Consider the following 15823-nt stretch of genomic DNA (forward strand, 5'->3'; position numbering starts at 1 on the left):
TTCAGGTGTAATAGACAGGAAACACAGAGTAGTGACTACAGGAGTCCTGAGGGCCGCACACATTCCAAAGGACTGCAGGTTGAGCACCAGGGCTCCATGAGAACCAAGTGGGACAAATGGTAACCAGAAGGATGCAGCTTGCTCTGCCTTCCCCTTCCAAACCTCTCCCTTTCCCCTTCCAAACCTCTCCCTTTCCCCTTCCAAACCTCTCCCTTTCCCCTTCCAAACCTTTCTCTTTCCCCTTCCAAACCTCTCCCTTTCCCCTTCCAAACCTCTCCCTTTCCCCTTCCAAACCTCTCCCTTTCCTCTTCCAAACCTCTCCCTTTCCTCTTCCAAACCTCTCCCTTTCTCCTTCCAAACCTCTCCCTTTCCCCTTCCAAACCTCTCCCTTTCCTCTTCCAAACCTCTCCCTTTCCCCTTCCAATCCTCTTCCCTTCCTTTCCCCTTCCAAACCTCTCTCTTTCTCCTTCTCAACCTCTCCCTTTCCCCCTTTCCCAGTTTTACTCTTATATGGCACTGACTTCTTCCTCTCACCTAACCACTGGCACCTATCCCTTCCTTCCCACCCATAAAATCATTCTACCCTTTTAGGTTAACACATAAAACTCACCTTACCTCCTCTCAAAACACTTGGACAAAAAATATTTTTCCTCAAGAGGCACTCATGTTCTCTCCCCTATCCTGCTACCTATCCTACCTAACCTGTGTAAAATAGATATGTACTTACCTATTTTCAATCCATCCAGTCATGTGATCCTGCAGTTTTGTGTAAGGGGATGCTGAACAACAGCTGTGATTTCAGCCCACCGTGGCATCACCCATAAACTTCCAATGGCCCAGCTGTTGTTGGTGCTCCTTCCTCTCCCCTGCAGGAGGCGCTTACTTACACTGGGATCCGTTGACCAAACTGAAGCAGATTAAATATGAATCAGTACACACATTTGTTTTTATATACAGGATAGGTAGGAGATGGGGGAGGGAACATTTTTAAGAATAGTTATAGTTAGGATTTGCTTCCACTTTAAAGAATTAGCGTTATTGTAAGGGTAATTTTTTTTTTTCTTAATAACAAATGTCTTACTTACCTTCTCTGTGCAGTGGTTTTGCACAGCACAGCCCTGATCATTCTCTTCTGTGGTCCCTGTCAGAGCTCCTCCCCTCTTCCGAGTGCCTCAATAGCAAGCGGCTTGCTATGGAGGCACTTGTGCGGGCTTAGTCCTGAGCTAGGCTATGTGTGTCCATTGACACACACAGCCCTGCCCAGCCCTGCCCTGCCCCTTGCATTCTCCTTTATAAGCTATGATTGACAGCAGCAGGAGCCAATAACTCCCTCTGATGTCTCCATTTCTAGTGAGGACTGAACAAGAAGGTTCTTTTTACCCTAATGCAGAGATTGCATTAAGGTGAAAATACTTCTGCCTTTACAACCACTTAAAATAAAAAAACTATCAGTGAGTTTGATATATCTTTGATATCTTGATATTTGGTGCAGCAGCAGATATGCAGAAATGGGAATTTAAGCACAGAAATTACCGCCAAAGGCCCTAAGAGCCATAAGAACACATAGATGATGTAACCTTTCCATACAGTATGTGTCAAAAAGTGAATATTCATTTTAATTTGTAGTATCCATTTAATTTGAAATTCTGGTGCAAATCATGTCTATTCTAACTTGGGTCTGTGGTTACTGCTCTCTAGGTTTAAAATGTTCTTTCTTTATTACTTTATGGTCCTTGAAGGGTGTTTAATACATTTTTTAGTTCTTGTCGCAGTAACTTATGTAATTTAATGGTTTATGGTAAATGATCAAGATGACTTTGTACTTGCACAGAAATATTTGATGTACTGCAATACCGAGGAACTGTTCATTTTGCCATTTTATTGCATTTCAAGAATATGTAAAATCATTTCCCAGCATTTTGTCATACTGGCAACTTTCATTGAGAGAAATCATTAATAAAGTAAGGGAAATGCATAAAACTGTATATATCCGTAGCACAGTTTTATCAAATCTGCATGTCTGTTTTTGCTAGAAAACTATTCGACTCTCCTAAATAATAATAAGCCCGCCCTGTGTACTTCATTAAATTAGGTCTGTCATTGTGGTAAAAAATAGATGGCAGAGGTAGGAAGTAAGCACCAGACTGCTTTATCAGATATAATCAGCAGCTCTAGAAGCCTGCAGGTCACTTTGCACATGAATAGATTGCTACATACATAAATATTATAAGATAGCAAACAAAAGGTGCAGTGTGATTGGATGAAGGTAGTATGAGGTCATCTCTCCTGAATACGGCTGCCAGACTCATTCACCTTTACAACCGCTCTGTTTCCGCCACCCCCCTCTGCCAGTCCCTACACTGGCTTCCGATTGCGCAACGGATCAAATTCAAAATCCTAACACTGACGTACAAAGCTGTCCACCATACTGCCCCGAACTACATCACCGACCTAATATCCAAGTACCACCCAACACGCACTCTCCGCTCCTCACAAGACCTCCTTCTCTCTAGTTCCCTGGTCTCCTCCTCCCATGCCCGCCTCCAGGACTTCTCCAGGGTGTCACCCATCCTCTGGAACTCCCTGCCCCAACCCATCAGATTATCACCTACTCTCCTCTCCTTTAGGCGCACCCTGAAAACCCACCTCTTCAGGGAAGCCTACCCCACCCCCTGCTAACTTGCCGACCTCCTCCACTCTTTCTACCACTCCATCTCCCACAGCTATCTCCTCCTGTGCCACCATCCCCTCCCTCCTAGATTGTAAGCTCGAAAGAGCAGGGCCCTCAATCCCCTCATGTTTTGCATTGTATTGGTATTGTTCTGTCCCCCTTTGTAATGTACAGCGCTGAGCGAACTATTGGCGCTTTATAAATACTGTATAATAATAATCTCTCCATTTTGTTCTCATGCAGGGCCACTGTTAGAAATCAATACAGCCTACCTGACAGGTTCCCCCAGCCTAAAAATACTAAAATCATGACAGCATCCCTCCTCCCCTTGACAAACAACACAGGGATCTGTACAGAGGGAGAAGGAATAAAGAGATTTTTAGTAAAAAGCAGCAGATAATGCACACATTAACCCTTGATAACATCAGTTACTGTCAGATTGCCTGCACTATTACAGTCCCACTATAAGTTGCTAGTCACTGCCATTACTAGTATAGAAAAAAAAAAAGGCCTTGTTCACATCCATGTGGGAAAAAGCTTATTGAACCATTCTAAAAACACAGTGGCTTGGAAATTGCATGGTGCTTTTGCTCCATGCAATTTCACCACGGTTCCCCACCCGGTTTCCCACCCGCAAACATGCTGTGTTTTTAGTTGTGTGGTGGCGGCATTCAAAATGAATGGTAGCCATGTGTGTTTTCAAACAGCAGCGCATTTTGACTTCAGTTGTTGCTGGTGCAGGAATTGCTGAGCAGTGATGGGCCGAACACCCCCCTTTTTGGTTTGCAGTCGAACATTCGAACCTAGCTAAAGTTCGACCGCGAACTTCGCACTTAATGCAAGTCTTTGGGACTCGCACTTGTAAACTAAAAAGTGAAGGCTTATATGCAAGTTATTAGCCATAAAAGGGGTATGGGGACTCGGTACTGCCCTGAGGGACATGAATCAGTGAAAATAATTTTTTATTCAAAAAAGTAGTTTTTAACCACTTGCCATATGACGTCCTTCCAGAACACGCCCTCCTATGCACCCCCGGGGGCGTGCACCCGGCGATCTTCGTGATCTCTGTGTCCTACGTGCACACCTGATCACGTGATGTGGTAAAAGGCCAATCACAGCGGCCTCTTACCACATGATCAGCCATGTCCATTGACACAGCAGATCACCGGTAAATGCAGTTGCCGGTTATCGGCTGCACTTTCCCCACGCTGTCACAGCATGAGGAAAGTACTGCCGATAACTGCCAATTGTCAGAGGACGGATCGGCACCGATCATTAGGGCCGCACAGCACTGCCACCCACCTGTGCTGATCAGTGCCTAGTAGTGCCACCCACCTCTGCCCAGCAGTGCCACTCATCAGTGCTTCCCAGCAGTGCCACCCATCAGTGCTGCCTATCAGTGCCCATCATTGTTGTATATCAGTGCCAGCTCATCAGTGCTGCCTATCCATGCCCATCAGTGCTGCTTATCAATCAGTGCTGCTTATCAGTGCTACCTATCAGTGCAGCCTCATCAACACACATCAGTGAAGGAGAAAAATTTTATAATAGAAACAAAGGAAAACTTTTTTTTCAAAAAATAAAACACAGCGGCGAGTAAATACCCCAAAAAGAAAGCTCTATTTTTGTGGATGTGGGGGTCTGCGGAGGAGATTTATCAGAATCTGGAAGCCCCCTTTCACAAAGGGGCCCCAAGATCATATCCCCCCCACCCCCCCACCCCCAGTGAATAAGTACAGGGTACCTGTTAAGCAACAAGTGTAAAATGTGAATAAAAACACAACAGTTTTTGACAAGTCCTGTCAAAAAAGCCAAAAAAATGATATCATTGTTGTAATCCATTGTCAGTCACGGTGTCCAGCTTTGTCATGACGACGTCGACTCGCCCAAATAGAAAAAAAAAAAAACCCCGATGCCCACTGACCCATCTGCACCCGCCGAGCACTCGCTGCTATGTGACATTTGCCGGTCAGATGTAAGCAATTGGGTGGAGCGAGCGGTGACATCACCGCTAGCTCAGCCCAACTGTGCTGTGATTGGCCAAAGCATTACACCTAACCTGTGGTTAGGTGCATTGCTTTGGCGAATCACAATGCACTGTCAGAGCACAATGCACTATGGGGCACAACAGGCAAACAGCCCGCCGAACTCCCTTACCATTTGTGTGTTTGGTGAACACACAAACGGCCGATGCTCGAGTCGAACTCACGTTCAACTCAAACATCAAGGACATCGCTATTACGGAGTGAGTGCTCGGATGAATTGCTCTACAGTGCCAGCAGAAGTCAGGCAGAGCTTGTCTTACATTTCATTTACTGTGTATAAGGAATACGTAAGTTCCTGAATTTGCATAGCTTGGCAGCAGATTCACTTTAAAGTAATTTTTGCAATTTAGGTAACCTTTACCCTTCTGTAGGATCTCTAAATGCAGTTTTCTGTGTTCCTGCCCTTAATATGAACATTAATCCTAATAAGGCATACAATTTACTGCTCTTTTCTTTGTTATCCAGAGTCAAGTTTGCCCATTTTTAATCGATCCTTCTTCCCAAGCCACGGAGTGGTTAAAAACACATTTGAAAGAGTCTCGTCTGGAAGTCATCAATCAACAGGTAAATAAGGAGAAAGCTAACACTCCTTGTCAACTGATTTCTAGGGCCGTGATCTAGACATGAAATGTATTCAGAAAAATGGATGTCTTACTGAAATTTACGGCATTTAGCTATATAATCTCTATTTGTTTCTATATTGAACACATATAATTTTAGAGAAATAGACTATTTTGGTGAAAGGTAGCTTATTATATCTGAAACATTCATGTCTGTAACCATTGATCCTGTGAATGAATTTAAAGAGGACCTGTCATCAATTTAAAAAAATTGCAGGTAAGAGCACTGAAAAATCAACGATTATAAGTGCTTGTCTACATTTTCCTTTCCATAGATTTTGTTTATTCACTTGCATGTGTTTTTGAACTTGCTAGCACATTTGACCACTGCAGAGGAATCAATTCCCTAGCACAGCCCCCCACCCTCCTTGCATGTCATAGCCAGGGCTGCTGTTAGAAATCACAGGGCCCTGTACAGCCAACCTGACAGGGCATTCCCTACCCCCCCACTGGAAATATCAAATAATGTTTTTGCTAAATAAAAGCAATGTATTGAGGAAATAAATGAAGCTCTTTGTGTGAATTAGTTATTGGGGCTCATTCACTTGGATGCTGTGACCTGCACTGTTTAACCACTTCAAGTCCGGACACTTTCACCCCTTCTTGTCCAGGCCAATTTTCAGCTTTCAGTGCTATCACACTTTGAATGACAATTTCGCAGTCATGCAACACTGTACCCATGTGAATTTTTTAGCATTTTTTTGAGACAGAGAAAACTTTATCTTGGTGGAATTTTTTCACCACTGGGATTTTTTTTTTTTTTTTGCTATATAAATGAAAAAGTCCAAACATTTTGAAAAAAAAAAGTGCTTTTCTTATGCTTTCAGAAAGTGTGCCAAACCTACAGGATATAATGGACGTCTATGGCTAAGTGCAGCAAACTCAGGAAAGCTGCAGGTGCACTGCACCCACATTGTGGGTAAACTGCAGTGCATCAATGTGAAAGCAGACCTATACAATTATGGCCAGTGTATTGCTTCACACTGACCTGAAGATCTCTTCTTTCCTATTTCTGGAAGCACTCCGGAGACCGCTAGTCGTGATAAAAGGTGGAGTGCAGTTAAGAAAATTATAAAATTATAAAAACAGTGCAGCGCTATAAATTCCCTATCCATATAACTTAATACAAAAAGATAAAAACAACATGTGGTGCTGTGATTCCTCCCAGTATATAGATCCGTCCTATTATGTGAAAAACACACACAACAATCTTCATGCAGGTGCTCCCAATTGTAATGTGAATCCACAGTGACAGGGGTGCCCCCTCACCTTCCTGCCCAGGCCCCGCAGGACCACTGATCCAGACAATTGCCTCTCTGTTATCCTCCCACAACACCTTGGGTACCTCCTCAGCAGTAGTGGTGGTACTTCCTCCTCTGATGGGTAATATTTCCACTAGGTACCTCCAGATAAATAAAGACCTTTTATGAGTTACCGTCCTTGTGGAGGGTGTCAATGACTGTCTTCTGGACAACTGTCAGGTCAGCAGTCTTCCCCATGATTGTGATTGGAGTGCAGTTGGTATCACTTTACATGGGACAGGAGCCAGCACGACAGAGGAGGCATCGGCTTATGCTGCTCTTACTCCCTACTACAGCTCCAACTTCACAAGTAGTCCCTTCTAGATTGCACTCTGATGCTCTGGGATGGCGGGTAAGGAAGCCCAGATCATGATCTACCAGTCACATTGTAGCGATGTACTGGTTGCTGACCCCCGTCTTAAGGCTTGTTAACATGTGAGGTTGGGGGGCAGTAAAATCCCACAGTTGAGCTGCCTTTAAAACCCCACTCTTCCTCCTCAAGCTGCTACCCCTTTACCTGCAGAGGCAGCGGTGGGGGGTGTACACAGGCAGCGGTAACGATGCGTGTGAGCACGGGGGGATAGGGGGTGGTGGTGCTCAACATTTTATTTATTTATTTTTTACTTTTTACCTTGTCTCTTGTTTAATTTTTTTAGCTCTTTTGTGGCTGTCACAAGGGGTGAACAACATCCCATGATACCTGGAGCATTGACAGGCCTTCTTTATGGACCTCTATTAGACCCCAGACCTGTCCCCTGCCCTTCAAAGTATCAGATCAAACCAAGATCAGTTTGACCTGATGCTTTCACAGGCTGGTAATGGTCTGTTTACATTAGATCAAAACCAGAAGTGATAAAATACTTGTCGCTTCCAGGGAACCCCTCCCCTCCACTGCCTGTAAAACCAATCCAGTGGCTAATTAGCTGCTTGGATTGTTTCTACTGTATTCAGCATTGCCAGCTGAAAAGGCTGATACCGTGGTCATGGCTGCAGCTGCAACCATGGCCTCGATATAACCACTCAAACGTAAGGGCGTAGAAGGACGTCCTTTGGGTGGCAAGTGGTTAAAGGCTTATTTAATGCAGCCTTTAATTAATGTTCTTTTTTTTTATTTGACAGTAAAGGGTTCAATGTCTAATTTATGTGAGGGTGAGGAAAAGTGTGAGGATAATTAAGGGCCCTTTCACACTACCTTACACAAGAGTCACATATGTGTTGCAACACAGTTTATCGTTCATTGTAACATGGCGCATTACCGCAGCTCATTTATCCTTCAAAGCAGTGCATACCACTTAACCACAGCACACTAAGGGGTTGATTTACTAAAACAGGAGAGTGCAAAATCTGGTGCAGCTTTGCATAGAAATGAATCAGCTTCCAGGTTTTATTGCCAAAACTTAATTGAACAAGCTGAAGTTAGAAGTTGATTGCCTACCATGCTTAGCTGCACCAGATTTTGCATTCCTCAGTTTTAGTAAATCAACCCTATGTGTGAATAGGCTCTAATCCAGTGGTTCTTAACCTTTTTGGAGGTACTGAACCCCACCAGTTTCATATGCGCATTCACCGAACCCTTCTTAATTGGAAAAATAAAATATGATTTTTAAAATTCAAAACATAGGTATATATTTATACATAGGTGCACAAAATGAACAAAACCATTAAGAACAAAGAACAAAACCATTAAAACATGATTTTCACACAAAAACAAAATAATGAATATTTACCGCAAATCAGTGTGACTTCTGCTGTTGTCTTTCAGAGGCCAGTTCAGAAATGCGCGGCATTACCTTGGCAAGTGCCACTCTCATGTCATTTTCGCAACAAAGTCTGTTCCTTTTCTTCGTCTTTATGTCCAGCATCCTCGAAAAGGATTGCTCGCAAAGATATGTTGTAACAAACGGTATGAAAATTCATCCCCCATAGTAATTCATCCCCCATATAGCAATTCATCCCCTATATAGTAATTCATCCCCCATATAGTAATTCATCCCCCATATAGTAATTCATCCCCCATAGTAATTCATCCCTCATAGTAATTCATCCCCCATAGTAATTCATCCCTCATAGTAATTCATCCCCCATATAGTAATACATCCCCCATATAGTAATACATCCCCCATATAGTAATTCACCCCCCATATAATAATTCATCCCCCATATAGTAATTCATCCCCCCTATAGTAATTCATTCTCCATATTAATTCATCCCCCATATTAAGTCCCCAAGTCCCCCCTGTGTAAATTCACTTACCTTTGCTCCGCACGTTCCTCTCGCTGTATTCCCGCGCCGTTCCGGTCTTCAGGGCGGACTGTGAGAGGAGCCTAGCTCCTCTCACGTTCGTCACGCTGCCCCGCCTACACACATCCTGACAGCCAATCACTGGCTATCAGGATGTGAGTGGCAGCGAGACTGGCCAATCATTGCATTTGAGTCCCTGCCGCCCGAGAGGAGGGAGGGGAGCGGGCGCCCGGCACACAAGAGCCGCGGCTTGCCGACCACTGGGCTAAGCGATGTTGCGTGACCACCTGCAGCCAATGATGGACAAGCGGGGCATGTCATCACAAATCATATGAGTCGGGTGTGGGTCACCTCCGCCGAACCCCCGAGACTGACTCACCGAACCCCTGGGGTTCGATCGAACCCAGGTTAAGAACCACTGCTCTAATCATTTGACAGGACATGGGTGTTTACAGTGAAATTCACATTTCATAATTATACCTATAGCTTTTCCTCCAAATGTCCTCCACCAGTTTTTAAATACTGAAAAATAATGTATGGCCTTAACAGTGGACACAAGCAGCAATAAACAATGAATAGGGGTTCTAACCAATTTGCACTGTACGAAAAGCCTTTTATTTTTACTGGATGCCCCTACTGGTTATATTTCAGCTCACTATCTGAAGTCCTGATGACCACCAATCAGCCGGTACACAAAATTCTAACAAAAATTCTGGCTTGTCCTTGTTCTATCCAAAAATTGGGGGTGGGGAGGATTGGCAGGCTTTCCACTTTGAAATCGTGAAAGCTGCCAGGATAAATGATAATTGCTAAATATACTGCAGAGAATTAACACAATCCTGAAGTCTTATCAGGCGCAGAGCAGTGGATCGGGCTGTTTCGTAATTTCACTTTGATTTGAAAAGAAATAAATGGAAGTAGTTTCATGCTAGATAAGTTTCTGGATGTCCTTACCTCACCAGAGAAACAATGATTTTTTTTTTTCCCTCTAACAGTGTTCATTAAAACTGAACTCCGGGCACAAAAACTTTCATTAAAGGATATTCTTTAAGTCACAAAAGATATAAATCTACTTTGTGTGCGCCAAATACCTTTTCAAACTTAGATATTACTGTTTCTTGTAAAAGTGCCAGGTTACATCCTAACTGCTGTGCCTAGCCTGTGGAGGGAGCAGAACTGTGAAAGGACCCACAAGCCCCATCCGCTACAGGCTGTCTGTAGAAAACTACAGAAGGGGGCGAATACAAGACCAGTCACCCTGTACTAGGAGAGAGCAATAGTGAGTGGTCTTCATTACAGGAGCCTCCTGCACAGAGGCAAAGTTTCACACTGGATTACTGCACAGATCTGGAAGAAATACACAAATGAAACAAAGATTTAAGTAATTAATACGCAGGCTTCTTGTATTTAGACAGTATTTGTTTATCTTCTGCATCATTCTACTGATCAATACATAGTGAATGAATGTCTGCTATTATCTACTATATTGGAGCAAAATTAAAGAGGTTCTGAATTTACTTTAAAAAAGAGCAACTCCAGGCTGCAAACAAAATGTAATCCACTAATCGTATGTCGAATATATTAAAATTGTGCTAAAAGTCAAAACGTCCACTTGGTTTTGTAATATCTCAGTTTATCTAATGGAGTCAGATTTTAAGAAGCTCCAGCATGTTCTTGTGGATGCTACAGCTTTAGATTACACACTTCTGTTGTGTGCATATTTATTTCCCTGAGTGGTAGGTAGCCAGCAGCTTACAGTGGGTGGGACAGAAATTGCAAGGCAGTTAGTTTTCTAAGCACAATTAGAATAGAAAATGCACAGCAGTTACTGTTCTAATAACAATTAGAAAAAAAAGTTCTATCGTTGTCGCTCTTTGGAAAAAAATAAGAGTGGAAAAAACAAGGGACGTGGGGAAAGAGAGATGAAAGAGCCATACATTGTATAGTTCTTTGGTTTTTCAAAGCCACATAGCCTTCTGGTTTGCCCCACCAGGGTGGCAATGTTCAGGAGACAGGATGTAATGAAGCAGAGGGTTGATAGCCAGTAGTAGTCAGGAAGGGCACAAGAGTAGTCGGAGTCCAGGCAGATGTCAAGCAAAAGAATAGTCAAGGTCCATGCAGAGGTCGAGGCAGGTAGGAAGTGAGAAAGCAGACAGGTCAATCTAGGTCATCAACTATAGATATGTATTATAGCTATTCAGCTAACAGGTAGCTGCAAGAAGAACAGTACCAGCCAGTTCAAAGGCAGGAGTTTAAATACCATTTTGATCAAAGGACACATCCAGTGTTGTTCCCAGGAGACTTCGGAAGTCCTGGCAGGAACATTGTGAGTACCATTGGAGGTTCTGCAGGGATTCTGCAAGTACTATTGGCAGTCCTAGCAGGGATTCTGTAAATACCCATAACACAAGGTGAGCTATGTAAGGAGTGGTTTTTATGCTCATTTTGAATAGGCACCAGTGCAGTAACTCCCCTACATACTAAGGATCAACTTGCGAACTTTAAAAGATGTGAACATGTGTTTGCATATCCAGTCTTGTAAATCTGGGTACACACAATCAGCCCCCTGGGTTGAAAAAAAAAAAAACCAGACCGATTACCATACCAAAAGCAATGTTGGTGTGGCGATATCCGCCGCTGTGCCTTTGTGTTCTGACCAGGGACTCCCCCTGCCAGAACACAGTCATTGTCTGCAAGTACTGATCTTAGTTGGGCTTAAGAACAACTTGTACTTACAAATGCGCTCTCTGAAAGAAACTCGGATTTACTGTATTGGTGGGTTTTGCATATTGAGCAGACAATTTTAAAAGATCTGTTATCCACTGTAAAATATATATAAATATACATAAACAGTATAACATGTTTTGGCTGTTAATCCAAAAGAATGTATGCGAATGTGTTTAACATGCAGATATTTTTTTTCTGTAGACTTTCCGGCATCATTGGGTTTGTGCTGTATTTTATTCATGCATATCAGCAATTTACTCTGAGCTGCTAGTTCAGTAATCTGGAACTTGCAATGTTGTATTTTATGTGCACACAGGATGCAAACTTCATTACAGCTCTCGAGTTGGCCGTCCGATTTGGCAAGACACTTATTATCCAGGAGATGGATGGAGTGGAACCAGTGTTGTATCCGTTACTTAGAAAAGATTTGATTGCTCAGGGTAAGCTAGCTGCCAGAGGAAATTCAGTTGTGTCACTCATTTTACCCTACTGCTGATAAATACTAGAAATTGGAAGTATAGTAAGAGTGTGCTTTGATTAATGCTGTTCTTTGATTAATGCTGACCATTGTAAATTGGGGACCTCATAATCCATCTTTGGGACTTTAAGGATTTCTTTTTTTTGAACAGTGCTAAGAGATACAAAGAGGTATCTCTATGATTAAGCCCTGTTTAAGAGCGAAATGTGTAGGAGGCAGGGATTCGGGTGGGGAGTATGGGAGTATGTGCTGATCATCCTGTAAATAAATGGTCTTGAAAACCGCTGATATCCGTGTTTAGTAATTTGCCACATTAGTGTTGCTATCGGAAGCATGGAGAGCAGGAACAGGCTCCTTGACCTGACCAGAGCCAGTCTGTGCCAGTTTGTCTCAGGTGTACAAAGTGTCAAAAAAATTCTTTCCCTGCAAAATGTGCCTAACGTACAAAATTATAAAACGACACTTTGGAATATCTTACCATAACGTGATAGATATTTATATTAATCACTGATACCTCATCACAATACTGTTTGATTTTACAGGGCCTCGCTATGTTGTCCAGATTGGTGAGAAAACCATTGATTATAATGAAGAGTTCCGCTTGTTTCTTGCGACCCGTAACCCAAATCCATTCATACCACCCGACGCATCATCAGTTGTTACAGAAGTTAATTTTACTACCACTAGGGCTGGATTACGAGGACAGGTAATCAGACAGATTGTCACTTTAATTTTAGTTAATACTAGTTTTCATTTTGCTTTTTATTTACTGATCATGTCTATTCCTTCTACGATTATTAAATTATACTAAGCTTTATTTTAAAAACATTTATCCTAATCATACAGCTCTGACCAAAAGTTTTGAGAATTACACAAATATTAATTTATCTGCAAGGAAACATGTGCAGTCATCATTGCTTTGCACAAAAAGGGATTCATAGGAAAGGATATTGCTGTTACTAAGTTTGCACCTAAATCAACCATTTATCAGATCATCAAGAACTTCAAGGAGAACCAACTCCTAAGGTTGATTCTGCTGCCGGACCGGGGCACCACCAGTGCAGAGCTTGCTCAGGAATGGCAGCAGGCAGGTGTGAGTGCATCTGCACGCACAGTGAGGCGAAGTCTTTTGGAGGATGGCCTTATGTGAAGAAGGGCAGCAAAGAAGCCACTTTTCTCCAGGAAAAACAGGGACAGACTGATATTCTGCAAAAGGTACAGGGATTGGACTGCTCAGGACTGGGGAAAAGTCGTTTTCTCTGATGAATCTCCTCTCTGATTGTTTGGGGCATCCGGAAAAAACTTTGTCTGAAGAAGAAAAGGTGAGCGTTACCATCAGTCCTGTGTCATGCCAACAGTGAAGTATGCTGATACCATTCATGTGTGGGGTTGCTTCTCAGCCAAGGGAGTGGGCTCACTCACAATTTTGCCTAAGAACACAGGCATGAATAATGAATGGTACAAAAACATCCTTCGAGAGTAACTTCTCCCAACCATCCAAGAACTGTTTGGTGACAAACAATGCGTCTTGGGGAACAAAACATCAACATTTTGGGTCTATGGCAAGGAAACTTCCCAGACCTTAATCCCATTGAGAACTTGTGGTCAATCCTCATGAGGCAGGTGACCAAAAAAAACCCACAAATTCTTACAAACTTTAAGCATTGATTATGCAAGAATGGGCTGCTATCAGTCAGGATGTGGCCAATAAGTTGATTGACAGCATGCCAGGGTGAGTTGCAGAGGTCTTGAAAAAGAAGGGTCAACACTGCAAATATTGACTTTCTGCAAAAGTTTAATGTAATTGTCAATAAAAGCCTTTGACATTTCTGAAATGCTTGTAATTATACTTCAGTATATCATAGTAACATCTGACAAAAAGACCTAAAAACACTGAAGCAGCAGACTTTGTGAAAAGTAATATTTGTGTAATTCTTAAAACTTTTGGCCAGAGTTGTACAATACAGGACACAAGCAAATTATTCATAGACCATGGGTTTTAGGCCTTTACTTTCAGGTGATTGGATACTGGCAATCTGTCAAGGACAGACTCATATGTGCTTCCCCTATGACCCTAACCAACTTTTTGAATCCTCAGTTTTGTGTTACTGACTCAATGGTATGGTTCCCTTCTCCTTGATGAAGAAATCACTCTTTGCTTAATTACTTTTTACAATTTCTGCCACAAATAGAAGAAGTGTATCCAGATTGGCACAAACTCGGTAAACCTTGGTAGCCGCACTGTGGGGCAGCCTGTAATGTTGCTTTTGTCACCAAATCCTGCATGGGCCCTTACCTTGGCACCCCACAGGGTGCTATTCAGTTCCAGGGCTGTGGTCCATCCATACGAAACCCAGTCCCTAACCACATCTACATGGGTATGACCACCAAGACAGGCAAAGCCTGGACCCTTTATACAGTCCAGCACTGTGGACAGGTAAGACAGGATCACCCTATATCTAATTGTATTCACTACAGTGTAAAGTTTTCAAATTTGGCGCTAAAACTCAGAGCTTAGTCTCAGATGGATGACAAAGTGTTATACCACACCACAAAAATTCTGAAGGACCCTCTGCACACTGGTATATACCCTTTCAAGCAGACTTTGCAATAAATAGGGATATTTGGTTCACACATATTGCAATATATGTTTAAGCTGGCCAACTGCTTCAAAGTACCACACAACAGGTCGCACATTTTATTGCCATTCCCACCTAGAGCCCTTATTTTGTACACTTTCTACTGCCCTTTCACCATGAGTATTTGCTACAGATCTACATCTAGGTTGCTGCATTCTCCTTGTAGACATAGTTACCCTGGATTCTGCACTCTACTTTCACATGTAGCTAAGGTGGAGACCAGGCGAAAGGGAGCTATTGCAGAAAAGCAGGCAAAACTGTAACACCAGTCTCTGCATCCAATTCTATTTTGGGCATGCAACAAACAGCCTAGGTGTAAAAAGCTGAATTTTCTGCAGCTATGTCACATTTCCTCAGACAAATGATGGCTTTACCACAGACATGGCTTAAAAATGCCATGCATCTTCTCCTATTCCCATTTCCTACCCTAGACGAGGCAGACACAGAAGCTCACAGCCACCATCAGCAAAAGTAATTGACAGCTTTATGTTCATCCATCTCGCCATGCCCCTATGGGTACAAAGAGACCTGTAAAACCCTCAAAGTCATTCCCTGTTTATGAACAGATAAAATATGCAGTCTATGACAACTGGATCAGAAACTCAACTATATAAATAAAAAAGTCCCAAAATTTTGAAAAAATGTGTTTTTCTTATAAAATTTTGCAAATACATAATATTTCATCATAAATCTTGGCCAAGATTTATTCAGTCATCTTTTTAGTAAGAAAAAAATAACCCAAATTAGTTTATAAACAAAAATGCTAATTTAAAACATTTTTTTTTACATGTTTATTTTTTTTTTATATTATTTGTTTTTTTGTTTTGTTTTTTTTTACATACTGTCACCCTAGCAGTACAGTGTCACCATGGTGACACTGTAATACTTGTGGGGGGTGATGAAGATTTTTTTTTTTACACTGATTGCTTTTACACCCATAAAGACTGTAAAAACAATCATTTCTCCTTCTCTCTGGCTGCATTATTGCAGCCATTGAGAAATACTGTGTGAGCTGTGATTGGTCACAGCTTGACACATGGTACAAGGCGGTTGTGAATAGCCTTGTACCATGTGACCTCTGTGATCATTCACAGATTTCA

The 15823-nt window shown here is 42.3% G+C and overlaps 1 protein-coding gene across 3 annotated transcripts in view; it reads left to right on the top strand.

Annotated features, from left to right (window-relative positions):
• The window catches only part of DYNC2H1 (dynein cytoplasmic 2 heavy chain 1), a 597118-nt gene that overhangs the window by 242399 nt on the left and 338896 nt on the right, over positions 1-15823 (top strand). For all 3 annotated transcript variants that reach the window (XM_089687276.1, XM_089687277.1, XM_089687278.1), the window contains 3 exons: positions 5182-5280; positions 11923-12046; positions 12627-12790. In XM_089687276.1, the coding sequence (XP_089543402.1) occupies positions 5182-5280; positions 11923-12046; positions 12627-12790 (387 nt within the window). The remainder of the gene's footprint in view (positions 1-5181; positions 5281-11922; positions 12047-12626; positions 12791-15823) is intronic.

The sequence above is a fragment of the Staurois parvus genome, unplaced genomic scaffold (genome assembly GCF_062004578.1).
Source record: "Staurois parvus isolate SC_StPar_1 unplaced genomic scaffold, SC_StPar_1.0 ptg000422l, whole genome shotgun sequence".
NCBI classification, from domain to species: domain Eukaryota; kingdom Metazoa; phylum Chordata; class Amphibia; order Anura; family Ranidae; genus Staurois; species Staurois parvus.